The 20178-nt window shown below is 38.7% G+C and overlaps 1 protein-coding gene across 4 annotated transcripts in view; it reads right to left on the bottom strand.

Moving 5' to 3' along the window:
- Positions 1–155: 155 nt before the first annotated feature.
- The window catches only part of LOC120632386 (RNA-binding protein Nova-1), a 108711-nt gene continuing 88688 nt past the window's right edge, over positions 156–20178 (bottom strand). For all 4 annotated transcript variants that reach the window (XM_039902250.1, XM_039902248.1, XM_039902247.1 and 1 more), the window contains 4 exons: positions 16909–17100; positions 14611–14797; positions 9744–9968; positions 156–9565 (listed from right to left, as the gene is read on the bottom strand). In XM_039902250.1, coding sequence (XP_039758184.1) covers positions 9345–9565; positions 9744–9968; positions 14611–14797; positions 16909–17100 — 825 coding nt within the window. In that variant the 3' untranslated portion in view covers positions 156–9344. The remainder of the gene's footprint in view (positions 9566–9743; positions 9969–14610; positions 14798–16908; positions 17101–20178) is intronic.

Raw genomic sequence — 20178 nt, forward strand, 5'->3', positions numbered from 1 at the left:
CTTAAGCAATTAAAATATCATTTGCTTCAACGGTGAAGGAAAACGTCGTGAGGAAATCTGCATGCCATAATGGTCTCCGAATTAGCCCAACGATGTTAACTGCAGATACCCATCTGCCTGGTGAATGGAGGGTAGAATGTAATAAAACAAAGATGTAATTATTTTGCATTTATTTAATGTTAATATAATTATTACAGACAATGTTCAAGGTACCCTTTAATTGGTTTTCGAGCTTTAAACACTAAGACATTGTAACCTTCATATTGCCTCTTATCATTACGATATTGCAAAACAACAGTAAACTAGAAAACCGTCTGACCTTACAACTAAACAAATAAACTTTGACTAAAATATAGCGAATCTTTAAATTCAAAACATAGCATTTTAACTTATACAATTATATCTCTCGCACATAATATAACTCTTGCAGACCCGTTTACAGTAAACCAAGTTAACAAAAAATAATTAATAATAAAATATTATAATTCCATCACTGAACCTAGCAACAAATGTATCAACGTATCATACACACGACGCGACGAGTCGGCCTGTCTATACATATGTACTTATAATACGCAACAAGGTACAATTCAATACAATTAGTTTAACAATCCACCCAACACGTGTAAAGGGCGCCCGCGACCCCGCCGCCAGCGATGACCGAAAACGATATCTTACAGAATACTCCCGTGTTCGAGTGATGTCGGTATGCGCGAGTTGATTCCTCAGTCTTTAATAAATTGATGACAATGAGCAAGGAGAACAAATGAAACTAATGTCGTGCAAGTATATACAGATACGGCGCGGGGCCCGGCGCCGTGTTGGGTCGACTTGACGCACAGCCATGTTCCGCTGCCGCGGCGCGTCCCAGCCTACCTACCTCAACAGTCAACAACATTTAGCTATTAAACTAACGGGAGGCGCGCGCGGACACTACCACCCCGGTCGGTACGCGTATGAAGAATGATCACTAGCTACCTTACAGCCTACGACATCGAACCTTAACTTACGGTGACCGACACGCGCGTTGCGCACGGGCGGGCTGCGGCCCTCGTGGCTGCGGCGACTGCACAGCTCTGCGATCCGATTCGCTATGGCATTCAAACAGCCGCGCAAGGGCGACGAAAAGCCCAGAACAATGATCAATGTACTAAAAATCAACTCAGAATAAAAATAAAATCCATATCTGAAATATCAACTTCTTAATACAATCAATTGTCTGTAATAAATAACAATAGGCATAAATTCTGTGACATAAATTAAACATGACTAATATTTCCCTTTCCCCTCCGACTAAGCGTAAAACACAAGTTAGTGGTGGGTAGGACAATATTCCAACGGATGGGATTTGAACTTACAGCTTTGCGGATTTCAATCTGAGCCATTACCGTTTCAGTTCTTCATACAGAAGAGATGTCAAGCCTAGGCCTATGAAATACACTTAACACGTATATGCGATTTATACAGAAGTAGTAGGTCATAGATAATCAATGTGCCGATTGCCGATTGATCTTTATTCTGGGACTTACAATATGCTCACTAACTACCCACAACATCAACTTGTTTGTGTCACACAATTTAAATGCCATAGAGATACAAGATGTAGTGAAAGGTCTCAGGTAAACTAAGTTAGCGTAAATCTGTCATTTTGCACAGCATTTAATACTAATGTAACAACTTCGAAAATGCACCAAATTGACCTAACTCGGATGCCTAGTTTGTTAAAAATGAAACATAAACTCAGTGCACTGGGAGTATGTTTTCATGTAAACAAACTTCACATCGGCGTTAAAGTTAACCTGTCATTTTTCACGGACTATCAAACGTCACGGATTGGACAACGACATACAAATTTAGCAGATTTACGTAACCCACTGTCATGTAGCCAACTTGAAACCTAACACGGCACTGCGATCCAATCTGCACGCAAAATACTGTCTAATTTGCATTGCATGGTATGCGGAACTGTGCAGAAGTCTGTAAACATTAAACAGAAATTGCCACAATAATCCGCGACAAACAGGCAATTCTGTGTGCTTCATACCCAACGACACAGATCCTTCACAGATACCGGAGCATCCTCGCACACAGGCAAACATACTTTGCAGGAGAACGTTGTGTAGTCAACATATCCTGAGGATTTTTTTGTCCCACTGATGGTAAATGTAAACTGAAAACAGGTTATGTGAGGGACACGACCTGCTACGAGCGGCCCTACGTCCTGAGGCGTAGGTGTTGCCTAATGTACTTGTAATTATACCGGAAACCACGCCCTTCAGACCGGAACACAGCATTGCTACTTGGCGGCGGAAATAAGCATGGCCCGGACGTGCTTGATCTACCATGAAGAGCTACAACTAAGATGCTCCGATATCAGAGCAACAGTGCATAGAAATCGTATTTCGGGAAGACGCTGAGTATAAAGATGTACAAATCACACTGCAAACATTTGTCCTGTTGTCACGATTATGGAAAAAACGCAGTCCGCCCGTACATAGCCCGCTGTACCGAGAGCCGGCCGAGTAAAGTCAGGGCCGGCCGGTTGTCAGTCTCACAGAAACGCACTAAAACCTTTTCCTCGGTGCTATGCGGACTCACGCGGGATGTCGGGCCTTTTCTCTAGTGATGGTAATTAATGCTATTTCTCGTTACTTCATTAGCCTGCGAATTCTCTTAACATGGTAATGCAAAACAATAAAAATTAATATACAATAGTAACAATAGAAATTGAAAAGAAATTAATCAATGCTGCTGTAAAGATGAGCGCACGTTGAGAAATGACGCGACACGCGCTATCTTATCGCATTTAACATTTCACAAATAAGATTTCGCAAGCTAAGAATTAATGCGAACCCTAATCATTATTCCATCACTACTATTCGCTATTTATTATCTCTCCACGCGATAATTTTTTTAATTCAGATAATGTTACCGCACTAGAACCTTTTTTTTGTTATTCACGACGATATACTCTCAAATATTGTAACAACTTCAGTATAACAACGTTAATTCAGTATAACATTTTTTTCCCGTTATTTTTAATAAAAATTATCTAGTTTATTATACATACCCCGATGTATCGTTTAATATGAATTAACTTTTAACTAACTAATTTTCAATCATTAACTTTTAACCTTTCGAAATGTTCTTTACATTGTCCGCGTTCGACCTTGCTGTATAATCGCATACATTTTTAACTTTATTTATTTTTTTGTTATTTCGTTAATTTGTTTAGTACTTTAAAGAGAATACAATAACACGACTAGAGATCTATTATAATTCAACAATCTTAAAATTGTGTAAAACATTTGATAATTTACAAGACGATTTGGGAAGAAGTGTATGTGGGAAAGTTGAGATGGAATGTCTTAATAGGTCATACCTACTGTGCGCGCCGAACTGGCGTAGGTACCAACAGGTTTCATATAACATTGTTATCAATGTTATGGAACAGAACCTCTCTGAGAATCGCTTTTTACATTTACATTGATCGATAACACATTTATATAATTCATAAGGAATTATACACATGCTAACGACTAGTGCAATTAGTTGCTCGATTCGCATGCTAAATAACGAACACTGAAATTCATCAGTCGATCTTTCATACCACTGGCATGCGTTTTGGAAAAATCTTAAAACGTTTTCTAAAACGCATGCCATGACAACCAACAAATATAATGCTCAAATTGCGGGCGGGATTGCGGGAGATTTCCGAAAACCGTGTTTAATACGCTTTCGGAAATCTCTCGCTCCAGATGAGTTTCCTATAGACCAATGAAAATTTATTTAGTGAATGTGTGTTTTATGGCATGCTCGTTAGAAATCTCTTACAATCCGTAACTAATTAGTTTCATGCGGCTAACCTAACCTAGGCATCACGTTTCGACGCGCACAGTTAGTAAGTTCAGATGAAACATTGTAAAGAACAAATCAAACAACAATGAAGGGAAGATGAGAAAGGGATAAACATGTAAGTATAATAAATAGTTGATAGTTGTATTCCAAGAGAACCCCGGGTGCCCGGTGGGTCGCTCAGCGCGGCAATCATTGCGACCGGTCGCAATGCCCATAACGGCTGATCACTATGTCCATTGCGACCGGTCGCAATGTCCGACACGACTTCGCAACAACTCTAGTGCAATATCGAAGAGAGCTACGTAACGTGAAAATTTTCGAACTATTTATTTATTAATTAATTAATTAATCAGTAACGAATGTGCTCACAACCTACCCCGCTGATGCGACTCCGGACCGTTAAGACGGACGGACACTGACTGCATATCGTTACCATTTAGTTCAAGTATCCACTGAACGTAAGAGTTTACTGATGGCTTTGCATTAACTAGTAAAATAAAACCGGAAGTCAAAGTATATATCGAGACGTCAAACTAAATGAAACCTCATTGTCCTTATACAAGATATTTACGAGTCACATTTGTTAAAAACTATTTCTCACGTGCTCAGAGTTCGAAACGATGATCTCATTATGAATTTCTTGGACCAACTTACTTCAGAATCCCTTAAATGAGGTGAACTAACCATAGCGGTTTTTATCTATTTATCTTTTAAAGATAACCGCATAAGGCTCCTCAATTAAGTGTAGTTTTAAGTTTCTCTGTTGTTTCTTATTTCTTATGGTACCTATTTTGATTGTGTTTGTTCAATTAAGAATTCAAACTAACAAACACTAAAACCTGCGTTACTCTGTAGATTAGTACGGACGGCCGAATTGAAAACACCACATTTTGACAGATTAAAGCAATTCTAAAGTTATGTTTGCTAACTTTCTAAAACGCTTCTCTAAAAAAAAAGATTGCAACGATCCTTGAGCTGTAACTTTACTGATTACGCATATCATTAGAAAATCTGTGATCAGTTTATAACCGCACTGTCAAACCAAGTGTTATCTGTCAAACCTCAAGTATAGCAAATCAACAAAATCAGTAAGACGCTATAAGGTTTTAAATAACGTTGCAAAATGCCTAATATGCCAGGAACTTTGTTCAGTTTTACCTACCTACGAATATCTACGTAGCTATAACGATATGCAGCCACATGTCTATGTTTCACATTTTGTTTCCGAATAATTGACGTATTGTCTTACACGTAGTGACTAATCTTCTTTTAATAAAATTGAGCTTGTAAAATCGACTTCACAGGCAATATGCGTCGGGGCGCTTCGGGCCGTGCAAACTACACACTTAACAATTGCCGATAGTTCAGCCAGTTTCTCTAAGGGTATGGAGATATACAGATTATCTACGCAACCTCAAGAAGTGCTGTCGCAACACGCACGTGAGAACGGTTCTTTATAACAATTTATTTTAAAACCTAAAACTTTTATATTGACGGACGGTTTTAAATTCCTTTTGCATATTCTGTAGCGTTATTGCGTATCCTATATTGTCTACGATTATAAGCTCACAGAAGTCTGCAGACTATGGAGCGCTAGGTAATCTGTGCTTGTACGCAATCTTAAGCATTATTTTCAGGAGCTATAACGCCCAAATACAAAATAAATCTGTGTGACACGACGCATGCTCTTTGTACCGCTTCCCCCCTATTTCGCCGTACATGCAAGACAAGCCAATCTTACCTTCCGCAAACGCACAAAATAGCACAGATCTAAACACAGTGCACTGAAAAATTTGTGCATTCATGGATTGTGCTCCACGACAGATAACTCCCAAGGTTATATTAGCCTTAGCCTTCAGGCTGCGCCACATACCCATCTGACATAAACTATCGGCATCGCAAGTATTAGGTTTGCGGTGACCCTCACGCCATACGCTAGCTTGCACGCTCGCGACTCCTAACGTAGCCAGGGGAGTTCCGTATATAATTGACATTTGAAATAGTTTGAATAAAAAAATCTACGGAATTGTATGGGTGCTATTAAATCGATGTGATTATATTGTTGTTCATAAACGATAGATTGTGTGTCACTATTATAATACGTCGCGGAGCCTGCCTCACAACGGAAAACCTCGCTACGCTATTGTATCTTTTAATTCCGTAAATGGAATGACTCCTAAATACTTTAGGACGAGGTAGAGCAGCTCGCAAGGTTCAATATTCCAGCATCGAAACCTTACAAGGTCAGAGGAAAAGTTGATCTGAATTGACCAAGCGTTAAATGAAATATAACTGTATTTGTAAAGTCACAAATACAGTTGAAAAATGATTGTTTAAAAAGTTCTGTTTTCAAATTCGCTAAGGATTTAGATACATGCGTATTTAGTTTCATTTTACGACATCGATAGTGTTTCGATACTCGAGAACGATCGAAGTCTGCGAGCTGTTTACGTCGTGATAAAGGTAATAGAATTTTAGCTGCTCTACCGTAGTCGCGAACATGGTAACTTTTTGTTTAATTGACACAAGACGATATCTGTACCTAACCCCAATATTAATATACAATACAAGATGAGAAAGTCGAAAAACACCAGAGAGTTCGAACAGCGTTACCTAATAATACATTTGAAAGATTGAATATATACTACAACTAGCTACTCCAATGAACCTACGATGCAATGTTACCTACATAACACACGTATAATAATACACCATAACAACCACAACATTATATCGAGATGTCGTTGGACAGTTGGTAAACTTACAACAATATTTTATTTATTTAATAATAGTAATAATAATAATAATTATTTAATTTTTTTTTTTTCTATATTCTGTATTCACGAAAGTACGAGGTCATGGCGTCACGAACGTGTCTTTAGGCGTCACCTTCACGAGCGAGCGTACTTTGGGTTGACGCTGAACTCAATAGTACCCAAACAGTCAATCGAATGGCTTTGACGAGTAAAACGTCATTATTGCGCTGTCAGCCCGCCACGTGTTGCCCGAGTCAACAGTAGCGTAACAAACTGTATTGAATAATATATTAAGTATAGTATATTGAGCTCATACAGTGAAGGCAAGATAGAAGTGGATACATCGGGCGGTAGAGTCCGCACAATCTTCTTAATTCTATGTAGATGGTAGAATTTGTCTGTCCCACGTTTACCCGACGATATCGACCCGTTTTACTCGCTCGTGCAGATGAAGTCTTCTTACAACATGTAAGCTGAAAATCGACTCTCAATTCCTTATCTTATAACACTACAAATTGTTTTTAAGCCGATCCACATCATATATATATATTTTGTAAGTTACTATTCGTTTGTACTTCTTTCTCAATAAGTAAACCACGCCATATTCGATGTAAAGCTTTCCGTCTGTGACCATCGCTACAAACCTCTATTCGAACTTTTTTGAAATCTATTTATTTGCCTCTATTGCACTATGCCCATGTGCTCTTACAGATCAACGGCAGAGGCAAGTGTAGTCGTCGACCAGTTGCATTGCCGATGGTGGCGTGTCGACGACTGCAGTTAGCTCTGCCATCGACGAAGTATCTCTTCTCTGCAAGAGCGGTAAAGAGTGAAGTCGAAGTCAAAAACGATGATCCAAAGCGTATTCAACCGCAGACATGCAAACACACAAATAGATCAACGAAACTCAACATTAATCTGCAAAGTAACCTCGAAGGACGTTGGCGCTCAATCTGGGGCCATTCCCGTGTTTACCCCACTGGGGGTAATAAAGTCGTCATTTTAAATGAAACAATATGACCACGTCTCGACGAAGCTTTTCTAAACAGAATGCTGCAGTGATTTTAAAAAGCGTCTGGCGTCCAACCATTTGGTCGGCAAAGGAATTAAAAGTCACCATTCTACGTCAAATAACGATCTTAATAAGATCAGTTTTCGACGAAGCTTTCCTCAACCGGGTGCTGCAAACTACCCTCAAAAATGTTTGGCGCCCATTGTGGGACTACTCGTACGGGCTTATTCAATCCGAGCTTCAAAGTAACCTTTAATAGCGTTGGCACCCATATTGGGGCCATTCCTGTGCTGCAACCCTACAACAACGATCACAATAAGATTACGAGAAAGCTTTACAAAACCGGATGTTCAACGTAATTTGCAGTACCTTGAAAATAATTGGCGCCCAATCCGGGACCCTTCTTACGGTCTATCCCACTGGGGGGATTAAAGTCACCATTCTATGTCTATCTACAGATGGCACTTCTGAGGTAAACGAACAACTAAAACTACTGCAACTGACCCAAGTACCTTGAAAAAGTCAAACAAAACAATCACAGCTTATTATTATTATGTTTACTACAAAGATTCAAATCGTTAGACACGCCCTCGCACTCCACGTTGACCAAAAGTGTGAACCGCGAAATGCGTGAGCTCACCCATTTGTCAACTTAAACTGATGCATTTAGATACGCGACTGTATCAACATCGCGATCTTATACAGATTGGCATTAAACTTAAAAACAGTTACGTCGTTTTCCGGTGTTGAGGCATATCTACAATTCAAATCTTTGGCTATTACCCCCTACTGAAGAACTGACGTCCTGACTACACCATGGCGCTCAAAAATAAACTATCGATTTAATTAGATCGTAACTGTAAATAAGAATATTCAATATTGTCATCTCGAATAATACATAGAAATCTGCTTTAAAACGTTTAAAATATATAACTCTCTACTATTATGGACATGCATTTTTTTATTATTAAAATTGTACTTACATTTTAAGACAAAAATTTAGACCGACGACAAAATGAACGATTACGAAACGATCCTACGTGGTACAATAAAATATTACAAACGTATAAAAAATAAAGATCTTTACTGCGAGAAAACAGGAATGATCGATTTCTCCGCGAAGATTCAAGACGCGAATGTCAATGTTTAAAACATAACAAAATAATATTAAATTTCATTGCACTTTACACAAAATTTCAATGTCAAATAATAAAATAAAATTAAATACCAACTTTGGTTAACATATTACTAGGCTCCCTCGCCCGCGCACCGTTCAACAGTACAGTGCCGATTCTAAATATTCAAATATAAATTCAAATTTAACTCTAAGTCAAATACACTAACAAAACAATAACTTATCAATGGTAACATTTACAATGAAATCAACTTCGTAAATAAAAATTACTCGGTGAACGATATAAAAAAATAATGTGCATGGAATAGGAATATCCGTGATAGGAGTTATCACAATCGTATTTAACCATTACGTCTCACTAACGAAGATGACCTCTGCCAGGCAGAGCGTACGACGCCCGTCATCGAAAACATAAACTATAGCAATAAAACGTTCAACACTAGTATGCGTACATGCGTAAAATTATGATACATAAATGTATGTACTTCATTAACCTTGTAAACGGAGGCGTCGCTGGCGCGACCGAACCTTAACTACTTCAGGTAACTCGCGTGCGGCGGCTCGCGGCGCGCTGACTAGGGGGCTACTGCATGAGGCCCGACATGGCGTTGTGGCGCGTGCGCTTCAGCTCCTCCTCCTGGATCTTCTGCTCGATGAGGTAGTGCGCGTTGCCGATGGCCGTCTGCGTGCCCGAGATGGTCACGATGCGGTTGCGCGTGCCCGGCGCGAACGAGCCCTTCTTGGAGATCTGGATGTTGGCGCCCGACATCTGCTGGATCTCCACCAGGCTGCGGCCGCCGGGGCCTGCGGGACAAGGCGTTAGCTAGTCGCCCGGCGAGCACTGCGCGCGCGCGTAGCCGACAGCTAGATCAGTTACGTTAGCCTACGATTTTATGGGAACAAATCTTTCAAGAAATGCTCGGCTACGCTAACGCGTGACGCGTGCTCGCACGACGCGAAGTACTAATGCAAGAAGCCGTACCCAGAATGGCCCCGACGATGACCTCGGCGATCTCCACGTTTTTGGAGTCCTTGGCGCCCGCGTCGGCCGGCGTGGGGCTCTTGGACAGCGGCATCAGCGACGCCGACGGGAAGGCGGGCACGGCGCCGCCGGGCAGCGAGATGGGCGCCACGGCTGGGGGGCGAAGCGCCTCGAATGCAACCTCCGCGAAACGCTCTAAGCCGCACGCCCCGCCGCGCGCGCCGCCTGCGGAGCGTCCTCGAGTCACCTCTACCGCCGCGAGCCTCGACCGCGCGAGCCTCGACCGCCCGGGCCCCGACCGCGCGGGCCTCAAGCGCGGGCCGCGAGCCGCGAGCCGCGCGCCGCGAGCTTACATTAGAACGTTTCGCGCTGTTGCGGACACAATACGTTAGCGGCGGCACTACGCCCGCCCGCACAGCGCGCCTGAACTCCGGCTTGCCAATCCGCGGAAGCGACGCGTGATATGCTAATGCACGTAGCTCGGTATAGGGGACTGGACTAACATTTCGTGCTCGACTTCCAATATTAGCTTTAATTTAAAAGGGACAGCGTATTTATTCATCTCACTGACTGGGAGAATTATATTTAACGATCAATGATTTTTTCTTTTTCGCAAAACTATTCTTATTTAATCAATGTAACTACGGTTAAAAGTATCACGTCCATTATAAAAAAGTAGATACTCTTCCTTATAACATTTGGGGCCAATTATCCAAATGAAATTGTAGGATTTATTAACTTGATTCTGTTTCCCCAATCCTATGCTACTAAATATTCGAAAATGTATCCTAAAATTGTTATTTATTCGTAAGTAGATTGGTATGCAAAAAATATGTAATGAGATTAAAGGACACAACCATCAGTCATATTGGGCTAATTTTATTTTTGCCAGCCAAGAGAATAATATGAAAGTAAACTTCGCTTAGAAAAATGGTTTCGGTTAGATACTAGATTGCCAAATGTTGACAAAAGACGTCAAATAATGTATGACAGTTTATTAATCTTCTTTCTGAGAATAACTTCCACCTCTAAAGATTAATATTTAATTTAGCCTTTTTAATGGATTTGGCCTTTGCGGTTCTCTGAATTATCAGAAACCATGTGAAAAATTAAAAACAAAAGAAAATAACGAAAGTCATAAAAAATACTCCGAGTTCACTGCAAATAAGATGTATTAATCTGCCATAATATATCATATATTATAGCCATTATATTAACAAAGTAATTATATTTACCTGGCAAAAAAAAACATTGGCCCAAAATTGCACCAACTGTGAATGACGGTGTACCTTCAAGAAGATTTTATATGCAATGTAGAAAGCTTTTAATCTACAAAAGTAAAAACTTACAGTAACTACGAGATGAGATTTTTGTTTGGTTAATCTAAGACATGTTCAATTAGCTCTAAATAAAAAATTTGGATAAAGTTATTCTAAAACATATTATTAATATCTAAAATTAAAAGCCAATTGGGTAAGACTAGACGCAACATAAGGCAACTAAAACGTACACCAGCATAACCCACGTGACTAGTTCAAAATAATTTCGTGAGTGTAGTGAATTTTGCGTTTCTCTATCTGTATGAAAAATTTATCGGCAGCGCTGTGGTGCGGTCGAAAGAAGAAATGTCAATGTTTTATTTGAAAGGAACAACTTAGTCTTTTTTTTCAACCTACAATGAAGTGAAGAGGAGGTTATTACAGGGGGCATATTTTCTGCAATTCCATTAAATTAATTTATTATACAAGGATTTTAATAAATAAATCAATAAAGATTGATGATTAGTCTCCGCTGCACTCCAACTAGAGACCGCGCCTAGTAGCAACATCTTCTTAAATGCGGCAACATTAAAATCAATACAGAAGCATATCTAAAATTTGGACTTATGCTAGGAAAATTAATTGTATATAAATAATAAAATGCACTGTAATAGTAGTAAAATTATGAATGAATTTTATGATATACATAATATAATAAGAAAACGACGCAGGATTTGCTACCGCATTTTATGCTACTATGCCGGTGGAATCTACTAGGGCCGCAGCGTTGAAAATTCACTGATATAAGATCTTAGGGATTAATCATCAAACTCATGTTCCATAACATTTGTGAACTTGATTTAGAGTTATCAAAACTACCTGAGTTTGTAACGATACTAAAAATGTTTAAAGGACAATTAAATACAAAATTAAATAGTAAAAAGACAATTAAGTTGTTCATTTCATTAGTCTTAAGTGAGCAGTAGACATGCAGTAATTTTATCCATCAGACAATTTACAAAAATTGTGTATATTTCACGATATTTATATTTAAGAAGTGCATACATATACATACATTCTCGATCGCGGAAAGAATGACATAATTAGTCATGATAAACTTGTAAACATCAATATTGCCATAGAAGAAAAAGTCGAAACTGTTTTAGGTAATACTTAGTCTGACCAGAGACATTTAAATCGAGAAAACTAACCAAGCGACATTTTTTAAATTTTTGGTCTTATTAAATTTCTTATATATTTTTTTCTACTTTTAGAAATAAATTGTCTTATGCCCACTTAAAAGTGGCTTGTCTACTGCTCAAGTGTTAAAATGTATTGCCGATAGATGATATGATAGAAGCAATGCCTTCGGTAATTTTGAAAAAGTTTGAAGAGAGAAAAATCAACCAATAATATAATAAAAGCCAATCGTGTTAAAATAATCAGCAATACAACTGTACACCTTACAAAATGGGCATGCATTTATAAAAAATACAATCCGCTTTGTTAAAGATTATATACCTAAATAAAGTAACGACACAGATTATAAAAAAATAATAAAACTATAATATGAGACAAATGACCAAAGCTCTTGTGTAAATTCTATTCTATACATTTGTAATATTAAATGAGAAATATATTAAAGTTATTATGAAGACACTACTATTATACAGACAAAGAAATTAGTGTAAAGAATTCCGCGAATGTGAAAGTTTTAATAATGTGAAAGCAATGCCGAAAACTTTAGGAAATAAAATTCATTTTTATAAATCTTTCAATCACAGTCCCTCTACTCAACCTACTCTTGCCGATGACTTTCGTCATAATTATTATTAGTATTTAAGTTCCAGTTACCGACTAATTAACATTTACATAAAGCAGGTTTAAATATCATTAAAATATGCCAAAAAACATTAAAAACAAAACATATCATCATATTATATTCCCAGAGAAATAAACAACATTATTGTGTAGAATGACCCTGACCTTAATGATAAAGGGTATGCAATACGGTTACACCAATACAAGGGCGTAACTTATATATTATCTTAGACGCGAGACCTTGGACATCTTTCATTGGAATCATTAAGAGCTCTTTTTGTAGGACCTAGGAATATTTTGCATTTAACATTACGTATTGCAAATCAGCGGAACATATTATTAAATACGTAATTTGTTCCGTTAACTTTGTTTATACAAAAACATATTTTCGATTTTGAGAGTGCACTGTTGTGCTGTTTTAATGAACAGTCCGTATTGTTGTCTATAAATGTGTTATGTGTGAGTGGATGTGTTATCATAATCATTATTGTCATCATCATCACTAGACTGACCTCCTCTCTCTGGAGAGTTGGCTGTAGAGCTAAGCTTCGATTCGGGTTGATGTGTGTTACGATGACCAGTGAAGATGGCTTAACGTGCTCTCCGAGGCACGGACTAAAGTCAGCCAAATCATGTGTACAGGTCACCGTGTTTTAAACCAGCGCAACTCAATGATTTGATTTGGGGCATACACAAATAATTTTTATCTAGTCGAATTTACTAAGTTTTTAAATATCAGTAGTTCGGTTATTGTTTTACAACCGAATAGGTCACGTCTCTTAAGTCCAATTTGTTTGTGGAGTATCATACCACACATGCTGACCGTTCCGGTTGTAAAAAAGGACTAAACTACTGAAACTAATCAGAGCTCCGTAGTACCACAGGCTAACGATATTATAAACAGAGCCATTGCGCGAAAAGTACGAGACGAGGAAAGGGATTTTTACTACATCTATGAACTCTCGCGACGCTGCACTGTGTAGCTCTTAGCAAGAGATCAAAGGCGTCCCAACTACTCATTCTTTATACAATGATTTATTTAGAAGAGTAAGGCGCCCCGTACACAGACAATTTGGAGCGCGATCCGCGATCAAAATCAATAATCGCCATTCAGATTGATTGAACATTTATTGATTTTGGATCGCGATCAAGATTGACTAAGTACAGGTTGACTATTTGATTAGTTAAATCGAATCGACTGGGCAACGAATGAGTGCGTTGCGGAAATATGCGCCCCACTTCCTCGCCAGCCACGTCTACGTTAGCTCGGCTGCAATTGCGCGCTGGCGCTATAGTCTGTGGCCTTAGTACTAGCTTTGCTTCATCGCAATCGAGGAGTCGCTTTCAGAGTAAAACGGATCTTATTAGCATAATGTTAAAGCTCCAATTTGCCTACAATTCCTCAGGTGAGGCTTGTGAACTTTTGTGAAATGAAAAAAAAGTCCTAAGTGCAGGATTCGCGACTCTGAATTCTTTCGATTGCGCGCTGACGCTATACGCTGTTGCCTTAGTACTAGATTTGCTTCATCGCAATCGAGGTGTCGCTTTCAGAGGAAAACGGATTTTATTAGCATCGGGTTAAAGCTCCAATTTGCTTACAATTCCTCAGGTGAGGCTTGTGAACGTTTGTGAAATGAAAAAAAAGTCCTAAGTGCAGGATTCGCGACTCTGAATTCTGTAAGCAGTGGCATTAGGTGCACTTCACAGTGGCGATGGGGGGGCCCGAGTGCGGCGCTACTGCGCCATGTACTGCAGCGCGTGCGCGAGGTCGGCGCGGCGCCACTCACCCAGCTGCACCTGCGCCAGCGGGCCGAAGGGCGAGTCCTGCGCCAGAGGGAAGTAGGCGGCCGACAGCGGCGCGGGCAGCGCGGCCGGCAGCGCCAGCCCCAGCACGCCGTGCTTCACCAGCAGCGACAGCGCCGCGCCTATCTCCGAGATGCCGCCCTCCGAGTAGCCCGCCTGCCGCAGCGCCGCCTGCCGCGCAACACACTGTCAGCTCATCGCGCTTGTTTATAGCGGCAAATTGACACACACACACACACACGTCTTTTTTATGAATGAACCTTTGAAATATTGTTGCCAAGTAAAATAGACACGGATAAAGTAAATGTTTTGCAACGGGTTTTTTTTTATAAATTAATATACTACGACAATACACACATCGCCATCTAGCCCCAAAGTAAGCGTAGCTTGTGTTATGAGTACTAAGATGACTGATGAATATTTTTATGAATAATATACAAAGTTAAGTACTTTGTATATAATATTAATCCCTACTTAATATTATAAATGCCAATGTTTGTTTGTTACGCTTTCACGCAAAAACGACTACACCGATCCTCATGAAACTTTGTACACATATCTTGGAAGTGTTACAAGTAATATAGGATACTTTTTATCCCGACATTAAGCTCGGTTCCTTTGGGAGAGGGGGTGAAATTGTTTGACGATTTTACACCATAACTCCGACAAGTTATAACCGATTTAAATAAATTGTTTTGTACTATAGAGGTTATAATATGTGTTTAATTTTGCCCAAACTGTGGTTGGAGATAGAGGACAGAACTCCTCAGCGGGCAGCAGCAAACCCTCATTTAAGGCTTAGCGATACTGAATACTTTTAAAAACAAAATCAAACGCAGACGAAGTCGCGAAAAAACCGCTAGTATACATATAAACACCCAGACACTGAAAAACATTCATACTCATCACACAAACGTTTTTCCAGTAGTGGGAATCGAACCCACGGCCTTGGAGTCAGAAAGCAGGAACGCTGCAAACTGCGCCAATCGGCTGTCAATGTATTATGTATTTTTAGCGCGTTCGAATAATGTGTACACGTGAAATCTTCAATCCTGAATCACTTAATTCAATAAATGCCCTTTTTTTTAATTTTCTAGAAATATAATTGACTGAAACCGATGGTACACATGATTGGTAAGTGTAAACCATCGCCTGGCATGCAAGGAGTCCATCAATTCCTTGAGACCATACTGCTTAGTACGCATTGCAACAATACTGCTTACTGGTGGAACCAGTATGCGATAGTAACTAAATCGTTGACTTGCTAGGACCGTTCTGTTTTTGGATTGCACTTACCAGGACACCATACAAATGGAGAAGTCAGCATAAACCTAATGAGCTTGTAGGGCTGTTTTATTTGGAACAAGGAACGTGCTAATAATGATAGCAAAGCAGAACATGCAAGGAACAATTAGTAAGTGCGAGTTAGGTGGACGCACGGCGCCCTCACTGTCCCAGAGCTGACTAACATTTCTGACAGTAGTCAATGTAGACCAATAGGGGAGATGGGTTATCAATCGTACGCTAAAATAAAATAGTGTACTAATACACTATTTAATGTAGGAAAATAATTTATAATCTACACTATTTAAGCGCCCTGTATACACTATTACAGTACGCTTCAATTCATATTTATGACATAATGTTTTTTTTTATACTAATACCAAACATTACTGTTAATATGTTAGTATAGCCAAGCTAAACTCGAACTTTCGGCACGCAGCCTCCATCAGTCACGTAAAAATGTTGATTTAGAATTTTTTAAATGGTGTAACTTGGTACTCTTGCAGCCTGTCTGAAATCAGGTATGCTCTATATTTTTTGAGTTGCCATGGGAACACCGCCGCAGTCTTATGCGTTATGTGACCATATTAACCCATTACCGGTCCACTACAGGGCACGGATCTCCCAAAATTTGAAGGTTACTGGCCGTAGTCCGAAACGCTGGCCCAGTGCGTCTCGGCGGACTCCACACTAATTTGAGAACATTATAGAGATCTTTCGGGCGTGCAAGTAATATTTTGATTGCTTAAAACGCACATAACACAGAAATGTTACAAGTGTGTACTGAGATTCAAACTCGTGAACCCGAAGCTGAAATCTATTAGGCTATAACATCCTTTCCATGCAACTATGGATTCCAAAGTTAACACAAAATAAACGAATAGGTTCATGAACACATCTCTGCTGTTTAGCTATCAATATTATCACTCTAAAGAGCCCAAAGTTAGTGGTTAGGCACCGCTCCCGGGTAAATCAAAGTGAATTACCTCTTCACTCACCTTGATGTGGTCAAGCGTGTGCTGCGTGAGCGGCGACGGCGGCGGCGTGCCCGGAGGAGCAAGTGACAGCGACAGAGACAGCGCGCCCAGCCCCGAGCCGTTCATGAGCATGCCGCCCACGCCGCCCACGCCACCCACACCGCCCACGCCGCCCACGCCGCCCACGGAGCCGCCGCCCACCAGCGCGTGGCTCTGTATACAAATTCAAGTTATGGGGGTTCGACAACAAAAAGGTTGCGTCTTTTAGCTTATTATTACTCTTTTCATTTTTTTATGGTTGTAATAACTTTTTATGTCATTTCAATTGAAAATGATTGTAATAAGAAATTCTTGTAAACACATTCATTAACATCTTGCATGTAGTATAATTGTGGCAACAATAAAATTGATTGCTTGACGGATTTATCGCACCCAAAGTAAAATTTTATTAACTTAAAATCCTTGGAAAACGTACCTCAATAATGCTAGTTTTAAGAGCGTACTTTCTGTACTTGCGCCATTTATGCCCGTTTTCACTAAACCTAGGAATAGCCTTTTGCGTTGCCTAGTGATTTAGGTTATTCTTAAAATAAAGAAAACGTTTCACGAACTCCTATGTGATGACTAACGACGTTAGGCGCTATTTAAAGTTAAGACGCCGATTCGATAGATCGTAAAGTTTTGGGGACTCATAAACTCTACAGATGAAAAAATATAAATTAGATTTTTATTTAATTACCTCAAATGCATACGAAAAATTAAAAATATGATCATAGAAACGCACAGCCTGTCGCAAGAACCATAGATAATTAAGATTATGCCTAGGAATATTCTTCGAACAGGCTTTACTTACATAGGCATTGCTTTATCCGTCGTTAGTGAAAAAGGGCATTAGTTTACCAATGTTGCGCTGGCGTATAGTGTGAACGAAGTTAAGTTTTAAAACATGGTAGATTAGGTTAATTTTAATCTGGAGTTATTATTTCTCGATACTCGAAAACGATAACTAATCCTAATACGAGAATGTCACATAAGGGTACAGTGCCTAAATTTACTTATTCGATCACGAGAAAGTTAACTATGATTTATATGATACCGAACGAGCGCCATCTAGCGCCAATAATATTTCAAAGTGAAGTAACTAGATTGCGCTCCTTCGATATCGTGATAGACAATCTCATAATAGGCAGGTAGAAAAAAATAATATAAGGTTTCCACGTCTGAAAAGGAATACTTACCTACATAAATAATTTTAAGCAAAAAAATAAGTAGGCGCTTACATAAATAATTCAAAGCGATTAAAATAATAGGTTGGTTATAACATAAACATTTAAGTTAAATACAAAAATATATCATAATCATGTTAATAAAACTTAAGTGTATAAAATATAAAGCACATAGAATAATAGTTAGAGATATTCGTATTCATCACCAGTCTTATAAATATCACAGTACTTCTGTTCGCACAGTGAAGGTTGTACCAATCAAATGAAATAAACATATTAATTTGACATTATACTTATTTCAATGATTAACCAGTCAACCGGTTAAATCACATTTATAAACATCGACTCGCATTTTAGCTATTTTGTATGAATATGTCTGGAAATGCATAAATACTTATTTCCACATGGGTTCCGCTGTTCTTATTATTAAATGGTAAAAACTGAAGTCTTTATTTAAAAATGTTAAAAACGCCACTATAATAATGCTTATAAGTAATGAGAACGCAACCACGGTTCTACAATTATTAGCGCTGTGACATTTTCAATATTATAGTTATTGACTTTCATGACATTTTTCAGTATACTATATTTTATGGCATTTTTAAATAAACGCTTTTGAGACATACGTGGCATTTTTTAATTTACTGTTTCGTGACTTTACTAGCATTTTTAAAAATATTTTCGACATATGCTCTCTGTGACTCTATATTTAGTGACTTTAAGTAGTTTATAGCAAACCATAGATAGTATCTTATCGACGAAGCTCGAGGCATGCGATCGACGTCATGCCCAGCTTTAGACTTGTATAATTGGGACAAAAATCGTCAAGTTTAAAGCGAATCGACGCTGAAAATTATACTTTCACCCTTAACTGTAAAATAAAAGCATTGTAAGACTAGTCTACGTTTCTTTTAAGTATCCCAAGGGCAGTGGCGTGCACAAGATTATTGACCCGTGTAGGCATGGATACTGGTATAAAATGGAAAAATCCTCTAATCATGAAACTTTAAGGGTAGGCAGTGCATTTGTGCTTATACGAAATGCTCACCACTGCCCAAAGTGCATATCATAAATAAAAAAAAAAGCGTTACCTATCTCTCTTTTCCAAGTTGCACAAACCAAAGGTAGTGTAAATAGTGTAAATGTCCTTACTAATAAACCTGTCCTTAATAATAAGTATTAAAATATAAAATCAATTAAAAAAAACTATCCGCGATACGAAGTTCGCCAGGACAGCTAGTATAATATAAATAAGACATAAAAACATAAAAAAAGAAATTGCAAACATAACCAGAACGCAAATATATACATATATACATTTTAATATCGATAATTAAAATAATCTAATGAAATGAAAAATATTGTTTAATATAAGCTAGCTAAATATATGAGCGCTATACAACTTTTATCAGTAAGGATGTTAGTTTATGTGATGTGTGTGTGTGTGTGAGTGTCGGTGCGCGCGGCACGCGGCCACTTAGACACGCCCGCTAGTGCTTTCGCGCCGAGGCTTTATCATCCAATGCATATAAGTTAAACATATATATGTGTGCGATACGTATATAATACTTCAAAGAATAAGCTAAGCTAAGAATAGATTAGGATATTGCAAATAGAAAGAGATAGAGAATGTATTATGTATAAATATTAGTAATAACAAATCGTCGCTTGGCTAGCAATTTATTTATTTGTATATATATGTGCTAAAATCAAATAGAGAATAAACCCATTCGTATTGGTAAGATAGAGTTAAGAGACTGAATACAAAAATCATTCATATAATTCTTACTAATATTATAAATGCGAAAGTTTGTTTGTTTGTATTTCCTTTATGCCTTAACTAAGCAAACCAAATATTTATCCCAGGAAAACAAACCGTTCTCACGGGATATGTAAAAAACCGTAGCAAACGATGACAAGAAACGCGGGCTACAGCTAGTAATATTAGTATTGAAGCGAAAGTGAGTTCGTCTGTTTATCCTTCTTCGATGTGTATAAGATCCCAGCTCGAAATGAGGATTCACTTTCGCGTATAGGAACACAGATCGTAGAAAAATAGATCTGT

The sequence above is a fragment of the Pararge aegeria genome, chromosome 19, assembly GCF_905163445.1.
Source record: "Pararge aegeria chromosome 19, ilParAegt1.1, whole genome shotgun sequence".
Classification (NCBI taxonomy): Eukaryota; Metazoa; Arthropoda; class Insecta; order Lepidoptera; family Nymphalidae; genus Pararge; species Pararge aegeria.